The following is a 15,189-nucleotide window of genomic DNA, read 5'->3' on the forward strand; positions in this document are numbered from 1 at the left end:
TTTTTAATAATCTATGTTTTCTGTTCTGAGTATCCCTCCTACTCTGACACTATATTTTAAAGTTACTTCCAGCTCTGATACTCTAGAATTCTGTGACAAATCATGTTATTTGTTTCTAGCTCTATAAATCCCGAACTCTCATAATCTGAAAACTGGTTCCTTAAGGAGTGGAGTGTTGGGTGGTATGTAAAGTGAATGCTTTGCCTTGTGGTGAGAAAAAGATTCCTCTTCTCCCACCCCTTGTAAATTCTAAAGATTTATAGGAACCTTTCCTCACAATGAACCTGTGTAGTATCATAACCCCCATATTCCGGATGAGAAAAGTAAGGCTCTTTTAGGTCAAGTCATTTGTCCGGTCACAAAGTCATGTCAGAACTGGGGCCCTGGTTCTACCGTAACTCTTTGTGTGCCCTTGGAAAAGTCTTCTCTTATTTCTGGGGTTCAGATAAATGAGTGGGTGAAATGACGCCTTAGATCTCTCCTTACTCTGATATTTTATGATTCAAGACACTGCTGAAGCCCCACGTCCCCTACGACCTCTCTGCAGACCCTATTATAATGAAAGGAATGTGCTTTGAACCATTAGGAGGAAGCAAGGCATACGATTCCAAGTCAGCCCAGCCTAAGAAACGTCAAACATCTTTAATCACACATGGTATGCATCGAGAAATCATCAGTGCCATGACAGCTCTGGGGAAGTCCTGCTGGGCACCTTTGAGCTGCAGCTAATCTATCAAAATTAGGCTTTTTTTTTGACAGACTGGTGTTTCTCCAACTGTAGCCAAATGGATTCAAAACTGAATATAAAATACATTTTTTTAAATAAAAGGCGAGAGAAGAAAACCTTGCCTTTCAAACCTCCGTGACAATCACAAAGTACTCCCTATCTTCTCTGATGGAGCAAACACCCACTATTCTGACAGAGGCAGACACTAGTACCCATTTCCCCTTTTCCCCTACGGGGCAGCACATTCACATCATGTCAGATTCAAATGGCTCCAAACAAAGGACACATAAAGAATTCTAAACCCACTAAATGTTAGAGCTAGAAGGAATGTCATTAATAATCCTAACTTACATTTATAAAGCACTTTAATTTCTACAAAGACATTATCTGACTCGATTCACCCAACAACTCAATGAGGGGGCAACACAGAGATTATTATCCCTTATACAGACAAGGAAACTAAAACTCAGAGGGCCTTAAAGTCACATGGCTAATAAAGGACAAAGCCTGAGACCCAGGTCTTTTCACTACAATTCCAATACACAGCCTGAGTTGGATGGAACGATAAAATGTTAGACCTTAAGGGGCCCCTAAAATCATAGCAAAATACAAGGTCAAATTGTTTACATTTTAAGAGGAGGGAAGGAAAAGGAGGAAGGAAAATTTGGAACTCAAAATCTTTTTTAAATAAATATTAAAAGTTCTCTTTACATATTGGAAAAAATAAAAATACTACTTAAAAATTACTTTAAAAAAATCATTGCTAAAGACTGCCAGCAATGTAAGGAACCTTAAAACACAGAATTGCTAAAGTTGTAAAAGACTTTTATCATTGGTACCACTGGTAATCTATTATTATTACTCACACTTATATAGTATTCTAAGATTAGGTGTTTTAGAATCCTGCCTCTACCATTTACCAATTATGTGATTTGGGCAAGCGATTTAATCTCTCTGAGCCTTAATTTCCTCATCTAGAAAATGGAAACAATAACTATAGAAGCTATCTTAGGGTTGCTGTGATGATCAAATGTGATAAGGGTCATAAGGTGCTTTGTAAGTCTTAAGGAACAGGTATTATATAAATGTCAGTTCCTGTCATAACACAGAATTCAAAGATGGAAGGGATCTCAGAACAGACAATGACGGAGCTGACAGGGACCTTAAGACACAGCCAGAGCACAGGGACCTGAGAGATGCAGAATGTCGGGGCTGGAAGGTATGCTCCTCAGAGAGCATCTGTTCCAAACCTCTTTTTTTAAGGTACTAGAAAAGTCATGTCCAAAGAAGGGAAGAGTTCTACTTTCCTAATCACTAAGAATATACCAAAAGAAAAAAAAAGATAGCTGCAGCAGGAGTGTTTGGGGTTATTTTTTTAATGGGTCTGTGAATTACAGACTAATAAAAGAGGGTAGACTCAAGGCTGGGCATTCAGAAGCTGGAACGTAAGCCAATTTGGCAGAGGAGGGACCAAGTGCTAGGAAAGTGGCCAGCCCAAGTCCTGGTATTAGTGCCTTGCCCCTCTTCATATGTGATTCTCATGATTTGTCTGCAAGGTCAGAAAATAGCTCTATAGGGAGCCCTGATCCTCAGGCCCAGGGCCCTTCAAATTTGGATGCAAACAAGGCCAATTATTGTCTTTGCTTCTGATCCTCTATCATTCAGACTATCCAACCTTGGCTTTGAGGATTTAATGACCTAATTAAAGCACTAGTGTAAACATCCTGATATGAGATAAAGAACAAGGGACAAGGAGGCAGGACCTCTGGATTGTAGTCCCGGCTCTGCTTCTGGCTGGCTATGTAACTCCAGGCAAGACTTCTCCTTCTACTCTTTCTCATTTTCCTCCTCCTCCTCCTCTTTTTTCCCCACTTCCATCAACCTCAAGGACCTTCTCTCAAAAATAAGGAGACTGGACTAAAAGATCACCTAAAATCCCACTATGATCTAAGGCTTGGGCTTATTAATTTCTGACTCAGAAAATGAATTGGCCTGTGGGCAACATCATCTCATCTCATATTTCTCAAACACTATAAGGTCTGTAATGTATCCACTGAAAATTCTTAATGGTTAAGCTCTCCTAAAGCTCTTCCCCCTTTCTACTATTTCTAAAGCAGAGGTAGATGACCACTTGCTAGATTTCTGATCAAAGGGATTTTTTAGGGCTATGGATTGGATTAGATGGCCACTCAAGTCTAGTAATTTCAGTATGAAGGGAAGACAAAAAGAAAGAGTAAAGTAGAAAAGGAAAGAAGAAATTAAGAGGGAAGGAGGATTAAGGGAGAAAGAGAAGAAGGAAGAAGAGGAAAAGAAAGAGAAGAAGGGAAGGGAGGAAGGGAAGGGAGAAAAGGGAGGAGGGAGGGGAGGAAGGGAGGAAGAAAGGAAGGAAGGAAGGAAGGAGGCAGAGAAGAGAGAGGGAGAGAGGAAGAGAAGAAGGGAAGAAGGGAGGAAGGAAGGATATTTTCAAATACTTTTTCATCTAAAGAACTGAAACCTGCCCATTCCTAACAAGTAATATACTAAGATGTAGTCAACATTACCTCTACAATCCTGGAACACAATGCAAAATTCCAAGAGTAGTAGGATGAATGTTACTTTCAAAAAACCATAACACTAGGGGAAGCTAGATGGTGCAGTGCATAAAGTACCAGCCCTTAAGTCAGAAGGACCTGAGTTCAAATTCAGCCTCAGACACTTAACACTTCCTAGCTGTGTGATCTTGGCCAAGTCACTTAACCCCACCTGACTTCTGGCAAATTCCAAAGCAGAAGAAGCCAAATTAACCAAATTTGAGGCCCTCTCTTGAGAGCTTTTTTGTTCCTAGAAAAATAATACATTTTATATTCTGATAAACACGGTAGCACACTTTCTTTTTGATTAACCAAATGGTATTCCAAGAAAGATAGATAGATGGATAGATGAGTAGATTAAGTATTCTGGAATTCATTTTATTAACATAAACATTATATAAAATTAATTGCTGAAAGTCACAGACCTGAAACTAACTCATAGGAAGATATGTTGAAAGAAATAAGAATTTATAAGAGGTGATTTAGGAAAGACATGGTCAATGAGTTCAAGCTCTTCAAAGGTGGAGGACTTTTGCTTGGTCTCAGCAGATAAAGACGAAGAACAATGGGTAGAAGTTGCCGAACCACAGATTTCAGATGAATATAGGAAAAAAAACAGTCTCCCTTCATGTAATTTTTCCAAACTTGAATGGGCTGCTTGCAGCCTCTGTGAGTGGAAAAATAAATGACTAATCACTAAGGATATTGTAGAGAGAATTCTCATTCAAGTATGGATTGCATTAGATGCCTTCTTGAGATGAATGAAAGAATAAATGTAAAAACATTATTAAATGCTGTGCCATGTATCAAGCATTGAGGTAAAAGCTGGATATTAAAAAAAAACCTAGACGTCCCCTTATCTCAAGAAACTCATGCTTTAATTGGAGAGAGGTGGACACATAAAAGAAAGTTTAGCTTCAGGGAGAAATAAAAAGCATAGAAGTCCTAAGGAGGCAGCAGATAAGGGCCACAAGTCCCTAAATCACATCAGTAGATCCAATGACAGTGCTGAGAGACAACAGGGTACATAGAGGAAGGACAGATAATAAGGCCTTATTCCTTCACCAGAACTAAAGCTGTGACTCATCTCTAAACCAATCAAACAGCCTGAATGGGCTCTGAGCACACTGGCCTGAGGGAATGGGGGAAGGCAAGTGGAAAGACGGCTCCTCAGGAAGAGTGGAATAGCAGAGGTAGGAGGGCTCCTACAAGGCTGCTTCTGCCATTCTGTGATTTTACAGAGTAAATAACTGAGACCCAAAAAAGAGAAGGTGGTTCAAGGTTAGCCAACCATAGTCAGTACGTCAATCAGAAAAATGGAGCTAGAGCCTGGGTGTCCTGAAAGTGTAAACAAGCTTATAAACCAAAGAACCTTTGTGGATGTGGGATGCTTGGATTTCAGTAGAGAGTTTGACTATATCTCTTCTATCCTTCCGGACAAGATAGAGAGAACTGGCTATATTAGACAACCCATCAAAAATAGTGATGGTCTCCCTCTCCTCACAGATTTTACCATAATTAGGGGGTGTCTGCACTAGCTTAAAGGTCCAGGTGCCAGATTCCAGGAAGAACACTGACAAAGCTGCGTTCTCAGAGAGGTGATGGGTCGGTGAGGAGCCTGGGGACCCCTGAGAACTGGTTTAAAGAATGTTTAGCTCAGATAAGATACAGGGACCACCACCATTATTGCCATGGGCCTGAAGGGCCATCCTGGCCTAGAGGATGCACTTATTCTGTGGGTCACTGAAGGGAGGGCCCAAGAAGTTAGAGAGAGGAGGGATCTCCTGACAGGGAGAGTCCTCTTACCCCGGAATGCTCCACATGAAGCTCTGAATTTGGAAGACTGATTCGCAAGCATTGATAAAGTGCCTGCTATACATGCAAAGCACTGTGGCAGGCTCTGGGAAAACAAAAACAAAAACGAAACCATTCTTTCCTTCAAGGATTTTATGTATTCCAACAGACACAAACCATATAAAAAGAAAATCTTCAAGGGAACTTGAGGAAAGGGACACTAGCAGCAGAGAACAAGGAAAAGTCTCATGTAAGAGATGGCACCTGGACTGAGGGTTAAAAGAAGCTAGATAATGAAGCTGACATGAAAGGATACATTCCAGGCAGGAGAAATAGCCCATGGAAAGACAGACAGAGAACATGGAAAGATCCTTTATAGGAACAGTAAATAGGTCAATTCTGTTGAATCAAAGAGTGTGTGAAGGGTAGTAATGAGTAATAAGTCTGGAAAGATAGGCTGAAGCCATATGGTAAACAGCTTTAATTGCCAAATGAAGAAGTGTACATTTGATCCTAGAGGCAATCAGAAGCAACTGGAGCTTTCTGAGCTTTGGGAGGACGGGGACAGACCTGTGCTTTAGAAATGTCATTTGGCAGCTGTGTGAAGGAGAGACTGGAGAGGGAAGAGACGAGTCATGGAGAATAACTCGGAACCTAGAAGAAATAGTCTGGACAAGAGGTGGTAAGATTCTACATGAGGGCAGTGTCCGTGTAAAGGGAGAGGAGGGAATGACATGGAGATAGAAGTGGCAAGACTGATTAAATGTAGGATGGAGGGTTAGAAAGAAGGAGGCATCAAGGATGACTTCAAGGCCACAAACTTGGGAGACTAAAAGGATGGTGAAGTTAGGAAGAGGAAAATATCAAATTCCAATTTGAACATGTTGAATTTGTCCTGTCTTTGGGATAAATAGTCATGTGGAATTAGTGCTCAGAAGAAGTGGATATATCCAGTATATAGATATAGACCTATAGAAACAGGAGTCATCCACACATACATAACGAAAGTCATGGGAGCTGACAAGGTTACTGAGGGTCCAGGACAGACACTTTGGGAGCAGCCATATAGTTGGAGACACAGCAAAGACTGAGGAATGGTCAGATAAGTACAAAGAGAACCAAGGGAGACCACTGTCACAAAAATGCAGAGAAGGAAGAGGTTGCAGAGGAGTAGGTGGGTGGTCAATACTGTTAAATGCTACAAACAATCAGGATAAGCCTTGGCAAAGGCTGTCGGACTTGAGAAATCCTCAGTACTACTGAAGAAAAGTTTCATTTGAATAATGAGATGAAAATTGAGTTACGAGAGGTTGAGCAGTAAAATGAGATGAGTGTAAGCAACAGACAGAAACAGGAAGGGGCAGGCAATGTAGAGGTAAATTTAAACTTGATCAGGGAAAACTTCTAAAAATTAGAGCTGCATAAAACTAGAATGGATGCCTTGAAAGGTAGTCCCACCTAGATGTCTTCAAACAGAACCACAATAAGGAGCTAAGCTCTTCCAAAGGGCCTCTGTGGCCATCTCCAACAGAGGGCTCCATTTTTGCTCCTCTTTGGTCAGTCTGGCTTCCAACCTCATCATCTACCAAAACTTCTCCCTCTTAGCAGCCAAATCGAATGGCCTTTTCTCTACCTTTATTCCTCATGACCCCTGGGCAGCCTCTGACACTGGTGTTTACCCTCTCGCTCTCAAGACTCTTCTCTAGGTTTTCATGACCACACTTTCTTGGGGTTCTGTACTCCTCCCTTTGCTGGATCCTCCTCAGACCACGTCCTTTACCCACAAGCGTCCCTCAGGCTTGTGTTCTGGGCTTTCCTCCCTTCTGCCTCTCTGCCCCTTAACCTGGTGATCTCATCAGCTCCACAGATTCAATTACCATCTCTACGCTGATGTTTCTCAAATATACTTTTCCTGCCCCAGTCTACTGACATCCAATCTCACATCTTCAGCTGAATTCATGTTTCTCCCTAAACCCTCCCAATCCCCCCTTTCCCTGTTACTGGAGAGGGCAACACCATCCTTCTGGTTCACAGCATGGATTTTTCATCTTGGATTTTTCACTATCTTTGGAATATCCAAGCTGTGGGGGTTGTTAATTCTTGCTCAGAGAAAGGCTGGGATATATGACCTCTGAAACCTCTTCTGACTGCTAAATTCTGTTTTTCTCTTTTCCTAGTTTTCTCCTAGAAAAAGAAGGGGGAGAGGGAGGAGGGAGAGATCTGGAAAGGAGGAATCGGTTTTAAAGATTCTATCTTCATTCCACCTGACTGACTTCACAGTAAAATGGGGGAAAAAAATCCCTATTGCTTATCTTGGCTTTTCAACTGTGTCAGCTGCATGGTCCCCGCCCACTGCTTCCATTGTGATGGGAATAATTGGGCCTTCCAAAGAAGCCAAGAACAGAATTGCACCCATTCTCGGAGACCCCACATCGCCCCACATCCTATTGTACAAGCCTGTGTTGTTATCTGCCTGGTACAGAAATATAAATTAAGACTTTTTATGCACATTCCACAATTATGCTGCATTACAAGGATCCCTCCTTTCTTCTCCCACCCTGTCATCCCTCCCCTATCTGGCCTAACTCACAGTTAATAATAGCTCTCAATTCCACAGCGCTTTAAAGGTTCACAAAGTGCTTTATTCTAAGCGAAGAAAAAGAACAGGACAACTGCAGTTTCCATATAGAGAAACTGAGATTCACGGGTGGGGGGTGGGGGAACACAGCTTGCCCAGAGTCATACAAACAAAAGGAGGAAAGGAGAATAGAGAGAAGTTGGAGGAATCCACATAGATGGGAGAGGGGGGCAGCAAGTGGTCCCAATTTCAGTTAATTATAATCCCTCACACACACAGCCTCATCGTAAAGGGTTCCAACTTGGAGTCACCAGATTCAACGCTGATCAATCACTGAAGATGTATGGTCAAGCCTGAGCTTGTCACTAACTTGCTATGTGACTACAGACAAGTCCCTCCAGTCTCCCAGATGCTCACTACCTGCGTTCACAGAATCAGACTGGGAACTTTGGACCTGGAAGGGACCTTAAAAATCATTGAACCCCTTTCCCACATTTTACAAATGAAGAAATTACAATCCAAGGGGACTGCGCCCCAGGGTCAGGGCTAGTGTCCCAAGGTCCAGTTATCTTCTCTTCTTTTAGCCGGTCTCCTTTATATGAGTGGCCAAAAGACAGGAAACAAGAATTTGGGCTTGGTTCTAGCCAAGTTTCAGAAAACTTGAAAGCAGATGAGTTTCTTCCTAGGTGTCAACATCCCACATCTTCTGACTGCAAGAGTTCCATGACTCCTGACACAGACCCACTTAAAAGAATGGAGATCATGTGAAAAGTATTGTTAATGATGACTCAATAATTCACATTTAGATAATGCTTTAGGTTTATAAAGCATTTTCCTAATAACCTGTGAGTGCATCAGACAATAATGTTGTGTTCCACCTTGTAGAAAACAAGGTCACAGAACTTTAAGAATTAGAGCCAGGACTTAAACCCAGTTTGGGGCGGTTAGAGTTGGGGGTCTCTTATCACAGCCCCCTCCACCTTTTTGTCACAAAGAAGCAGTTTCTGACCGGTGATGCCGTCATCATCATTTATCCTTTTCTGTAAGCAGTGACCAGGAGCTCAAAAAGCTAACATGGCAGGCCATGCATGAGCCTTTTCTCAGGGACATGCACACACAGGGAACACTGAAACAGGTAAACAGTGAACAAGACCCCTGGAGTCACACAGGATTCTCTCTGACCCAACTTCGTCCTGCTCACCCACTCAGTTCTCCAGTCACACTATCAGGGACCATCTTAACTGTTTTCAGGCAGGAAAGTAACCCAGGCTGAAAAGGGAGAAGCAAGCAAAAACAGGCTCTCCTTGCTTTTTCAAGCACCCTCCAAAGAGAAGGCCGGTGCACTCATTAAGTCCATGGAGGAAGCTGCTGCTTTTCTTAACCTCCCTACCTGGCTTGTTGTTTGCACATTAATATGGGGTTGTGGGAGCAAATATGGGAGTAATTAGGGACTGCATTGGCTTCTACCCTCCTCCACTAGCTTATTTCAGAGAGACACAGGGCAGGAGAAAGGAAGAAAAGATTTGATGGAAATTTTTTAAAACGATTAAAAATAGCAAAGAAAAAGCCCTTGAAACATGTCTAACCCTTCCTAGGGGATCCCAAGGTGGGAAGGAAAGCACTTTCCACCCATCCTTCTGCACATATATAGAATCTCTATTAACATCCTTTGCACCATAAAGCATTAAAAGTTCAATGTGTCTGTGACCTTGGGACTTAAAAGGGGGGAAAGAAGAGGGAGGGAGCAGGCTCCTCATCAGTGGTCTCTGAGGGTCCCTTCCTTTTCCAAATTTGGGATTCCAGAAGTTCCCAAATATGCTGCTAGAACAATTTCTTCTATAATACTCTTGACATACCCACTCTATCACCTAACAAAGGGAAATACTTTTATAAGTAATCGCCTGCAGGCCATGGGTTTGTCTTCCAAGATGGAAGGCAACATCCATATACTCACAAAGCCCACTCCTTTTTGTAATCACACACTCCTGATACAGCAACCAAGGAGAAGGCTCATGGTTGCCTGTGGGATCAAAATTGGTGGGGAGGGGAGTAAGAGTTGCAGCTCAATCTGGAGTCAAGAATTAGAGCTCAGTTTGGGGCCTGGAATTGTGTATGAATATCAAAAGACATTGTGGGGGAGGGTAAGAAAGGGAAGGAAAATGACCTCTATGTACAAAAAAATAGTCATAGCAACTCTCAGGGCAAAACAATTGGAAATTGAGGGGATGCCCATCACTTGGGGAATGGCTCAATAAACTGTGGTATGTGTTTGGGATGCAATATTATAGTTCCCTGGGAAATAATGAGCAGGATGCTCTCAGGGGAAAAAAAAAACAATTTGGAAAGTCCTCCATGAACAAAGTGAAATGCATTCTATATAAAGTAATAGCAATGTTCTGGGATGACTAGCTGTGAATGACTGCTATTCTCAGTAATACAATCATCCACAATTACTCTGAAGGACTTAACAATGAAAAATTATATCCACACCTAGAAAAGGAACTTGTTGTATCTGAATAAAGATAAAGATCCAAATAAAAGCGCTTTCTCTCTCTCTCTCTCTCTCTCTCTCTCTCTCTCTCTCTCTTTCTTAACTTAATTTTTCTTAAGGGGTGGGAGATCTATATTGTTTTCTTTTCACAATTTGACTTTTATGGAAATATTCTGCATAATTTCACAAGTGGTTTCTTAATTGTGGGTGGGTATAAGAGAGAGAATGGAGAACTTACAGATTTTAAAAACAAATGTACAAAATTTTCTTTTGAAAATAACTGAAGAAAATATTAAATAAATAATTTTTTAAAATAATTTTTTAAAAATTCAGTTTGGACCTGGAATTGTAAATCAGTCTGTGGCCAGGATTAGGATTCTGCAGATGACCAAAGTCAAAACCCACTATATGTCAGAATTCAGTCTATAATTAGCCTATAATATATATATATATATAAATACATTAGAGGTAGGATAATCAGGCACTGAAAGAGCAGTTGCCTAAACAGAAATTTAGTTCAATAGACTCTAAAAATCACAGAAAGTTAAAGCTCGAAATAAGAGGATCCTTTAGGAATCCTATTTTATGTCATGGACCTCCTTGGGCAGTTAAGGGAAGCTCCTTGACACTTCCTCAGGATCATAAAATAATATATAGAAAATTACAAAAGTAACCAATTGTATTTAAATACTTATCAAAATAGTTATCAAAATTCTAAATCTTGAAAAAAAAGTTCATAGGCCCTAGATTAAGAACCCCTGGTTTAACATACTTGTGATTTCAGTAAAATAGGAAACCTGACTTTTTTCCTTTCAGCAGCTTAGGAGCAGAGCAAGGACTAGAACCCAAGTCTAAACATCGGTTAAGCTCCATTCTATCATTAATCTTAGCATCTGAAATGACCTCCAAGGCCAATTAATACAACTCCATAATCCAAATCACGAATTTCCTCTCTATCAACTGCCAGCACAGGCTCTAGTCCTTACTGGAAGACTTCTTATAATGGAGAACTCATTCACAACTACAGCAGTCAATTGCATTTTTGCAGATCTCTGACTCTCCAGAAGGTTTTGGTTTTATTGGTGGTAGTTTCCTCTCCTACATTGTGCTGAATTCTAAACCTTGAAAACTTCTGCCCAGCGGTCCTATTTCTAGCCTCTGGGGCCAAACAGGACAAATCAAATCCCTCTCCCATGGGAAGAGCCTTCAGATACGTAAGAGAGCTCTCATGCATCTCCTCCAAGCGGAAAATCTCCGGAGCCTTCACACAGCCCCAGCTCACCATCCCTCACCATTTTCATTAAAATGAGGCGCCCCTAAACTGAACCCAATGCTCTAAGATAAAGATGACAATTTATGTTTGAACTTGTAAAGCTGTCTGAGAGTCTGTGGCTTAAGGGGCCTTCTAGCTTTGATTTTCTGTGTTCTAAGAAGGAAGGAAGCCAGCATTTCTGTTGTTGAGTCATTTCAGTCCTGTCCGACTCTCCATGACCCCATTCGGGATTTCTTAGAGGGATTTGCCATTTCCTTCTCCAGCTCATTTTACAGATGAGGAGACTGAGGCAAGGAGGACTGAGGAACTTACCCAGGGTCTCATAGCTAGTTAATGTCTAAGGTTGGATTTGAGCTCAGGAAAGTGAGTCTTTCTGACTTCAGTTCCAGTTCTTTGTCCATTGCACCACCTAAGTGCCTATTCTACACCTGGCCCTTTGTGCTAAGCACTTCCACAAATAAAGTATCTTCTATCTCTATCAAAGGCCCAGAAAGATGACCCATGGCGCAGAGAGTGCTGGGACCGAAGTCAACAAGACTCACCTTCACGGGTTCAAATCCAGCATCAGACACTTACTGACTTTGGGACCCTAGACAGTCACTCCACCCTATTTGCCTCAGTTTCCTCACCTGTAAAATGGGTTGGAGTCAGACATGATTAAAACACTAACAACAAAATTCTAACATGACTCCATGATGCACATAATCCTGCATTTAGCCTCTTCACTAAGCTGTTTCTGGGACCAAAAAATTATAGACTTAGAGATCAAGGGCCCTCAGAGGCCCTCAAGTCCAATCCTGTTATTTTTCAGGTAAGGAAACTGAGGCAAGTCACTCGCCCAAGGTCACAGAGCTGTTAAGTATCAGAGGTAGGGCTGAAAGCCAGTGAATGTGCTTTTCACTCTCCCAGCCACCTCCTTAGTGTAAGGACCAAAGGAGAAGATGCAGGGGGAGGCACTAACCGCAAAGAGCTCTGGGAGGGCATTGTCAAACCACCTTGTATTTAACTCATTCATACTGACTCTTTATGGCTCTTCTGTATGCCCTTACATGTGTCCTTGTCATGTCCCCTGTTGGAAGGGAAGCTCTTTCTGGAGCAGTTGTTTCACTGCCTCTAAGTGTTTCACTCACCCCCAGGGAAGGGCCTGGAACCCAGCGGGTGCCTAATATGTATCGATGATCAGAGCGCACACACACACACACACACACACACACACACACAAACACACACTCTTGTGATGGAGAACTGCTGGGAGTCAGGGATAAGGCCACGAAGCCTGGGGCAACCACCTCTCCTCTGCCTGGCCGCTCCCCCCGGGTGACAGACAGTGTTTCTGGGACACCATCATAATGGAATATTAATTTAATGCCTGCGTCCCTTGCTAAGGTCAAGCCAGGAGGACTTTTTGTACATGAAAAAAATAAATATCAATCCTTCTATGCCTTGAGAAAGGAATATGAAAAGAGGGTTGATTAGAGAGGCTAAGAGGATTTGCCTGGGGTGTTCTCCAGTGGTAATTTCCTGGAGAGGTGGGCTGGCCAGATGGCAACATTCCCCGCTTTATTTCCTCACTGGCCTCTAACCCAAAGGAAAAGCCAGGTACAAAAGGCAGAGGCTGGTGCCAACCAGAATGTGTTTATAAGCGAAATTATAAGCAAACTCAATGTATGTGGCTGGTCTAACTCTGCAGCTGAGGTGGAGGGGAGCCAAGCAGAAGGGTGGTTCTTAGTGGTCATTACAATTGTCACCGTAACATCAATTATCAGAAAGAAAGGGAGGAGAGAGAGGGAGAGAGAGGGAAAGAAAGAGGGGAGAGAGAAAGAAAGAGAAGGAAAAGAGGGAAATAAAGAAGGAAAGGGAAAGAAAGAGGGGAGAGGGAAAGAAATAGAGGAGTGGGAAAGAGAAGGGGAGAGGGAAAGAGGGAAGTAGGAAAAGAGGGGAAGGGAAAGAAAGAGAAGGGGGAGAGGGAAAGAAAGAAGGAAGAGGTAAAGAAAGACCTCTGCCTTCTGCACTCTGCCTTCTCAGCTCCCTCTTTCCTTTGTTACTCTCCTCTCTTTCCTTCTCAACTACTCTTCCCATAGTCCTATAGCAATGTCGCAGCCTCCAAAATGAAGCATTCCATACCCATCTCTCTCTCTCCATCACAGCTTCTACCCTCCTATAGGCAGGCCAGATCATCTTCCACCTAAAGTAAGACAGTATCATCCCTGATATTTCCAATTCAGTCTATGTATCCTGTCACACTTATCTCCCTAAGGTACAGCTCTGATTGTCACCCTTCTACCCCCACCCCTGCTCAAGAATCTTACATAGCTCCCCATTGCTTAAAAGATAATATTCAAGCTTCCTCCCTGGAATTTAAGGTCCTCCACAATTTGGACCAAGCTTTACCTCCCTCTCTCCCCTATAGTACAATCCACACACATACTATATACATTCCTAATCAATCAAGAAGCTTTTATTAAGAGCCTCCTAAATGATAGGGTCTAGTGCTCTAGCCCCTTAATTATGCTGCTGCTCCTGCCCCACAACACCCCTCCCTACCTCTCTCACCTGTCCTTCAGGGCACAGCTCAAGTTTTATCTTCCTCCTCTCCATCCTAACATCCCAGTGATTGCTCCCTCTCTATCTTCCTGTAGCACTAACAATCTCAAATATCCACGCAGTTCTTGGGACAAACAGACTGTTTATTCTTGCTACAGAATATCCATATCTTATTTTCACCAGAAGAAGATCAGCTCCTGGAAAGAGTATTTTAATCACTTCAACTTAATTCCTTTCCATGGCCTCCGGTGCCCAGACACAGACCCTGGACAGAGCAGGCGTCCCAAAAATGTTTGCAGATTCATCAGTAAAGCCACGTCTCTGCTCCCACCTTGGGATGTCAGTTCCCTCATCTGTAAGTGTAATGGCTAAAGCAGACGATAACTAAGGTTTCTTTTTCCAGCATTTTAGGTCACAGGATTGAAAGATGAAGAAGAGGAGGAAGGATAAGGAATAAGAGAAGGGGGAGACAGAGAAACAAAGTGAGAACTAAGAAGAGAAGGAAGAGGTAGAAGGGAACAAGGATGAGAAGAAGGAATCTGGAAGAGAAGAAAGAGAAAGGAGAGCAGAAGGGGAAGGAGGAAGAGGATGAGCCAGAAGACACCGCCCTCTTCTCTTAGTACAGCCCCTGGCAGGTGAGTTTCTCTTGTCTAGAAGACAAGGCTGGCTTTTCTTCGGATGGGATGGGTGCTGGTTGGAGCAGAGACAACTTACCCTTCTGAGCCTCAAGGCTGCAGCCCTCCGCTGGTCCAGCTTGGCAGGAGAAGGTCTTGGCCACCACCTGCTCAACAGGGGTGAGTGCCAGGGCCTGGGGCTTGCCCGAGCCAGAGCCATGGGCCGATTTGTGCAGGTCCCCCAGCTTCCTCCGCACCACAGCCCGTAGGTCCCGCCATTTGTGTTTCAGATCCACGATGTCCCGACGGCAATAACCCAAAGCATTCACTGCTTGCAAGATGCGGCTCCAGACTCGGTACTTGCGGGCTGGCTCGGCCTTCAGCAGCCCTGTCCCAAAGAGAAGCTGGTGGTGCTTGGTGACTTTGGACACCAGCACTTCTGTTTCCTGAGGACAGAAATTGGGCTTCCTCTTCTTAGCCCGAGTGGCACTGGGTCCGGCCATCCTGCTGGGAGGGGCAGCCGGGATGTCCTTTTGGGGGCTCCGTCAGGAGGGGGAGGGTCAGGTGTCCAGTTGGCTTCCGGTAGGGAGAACAGCCC

At 43.1% G+C, this 15,189-nt stretch overlaps 1 protein-coding gene across 1 annotated transcript in view; it reads right to left on the minus strand.

Annotated features, from left to right (window-relative positions):
• The window catches only part of TSNARE1 (t-SNARE domain containing 1), a gene marked incomplete at its 5' end in the record, with an annotated part of 260,056 nt that overhangs the window by 171,409 nt on the left and 73,458 nt on the right, over positions 1 to 15,189 (minus strand). Inside the window, 2 exon segments of the mRNA XM_031947287.1 lie at positions 14,692 to 15,135; positions 15,138 to 15,188. Of these exon segments, the coding sequence (XP_031803147.1) occupies positions 14,692 to 15,135; positions 15,138 to 15,188 (495 nt within the window).

This window comes from Sarcophilus harrisii, chromosome 1 (genome assembly GCF_902635505.1).
Source record: "Sarcophilus harrisii chromosome 1, mSarHar1.11, whole genome shotgun sequence".
Taxonomy (NCBI): Eukaryota; Metazoa; Chordata; class Mammalia; order Dasyuromorphia; family Dasyuridae; genus Sarcophilus; species Sarcophilus harrisii.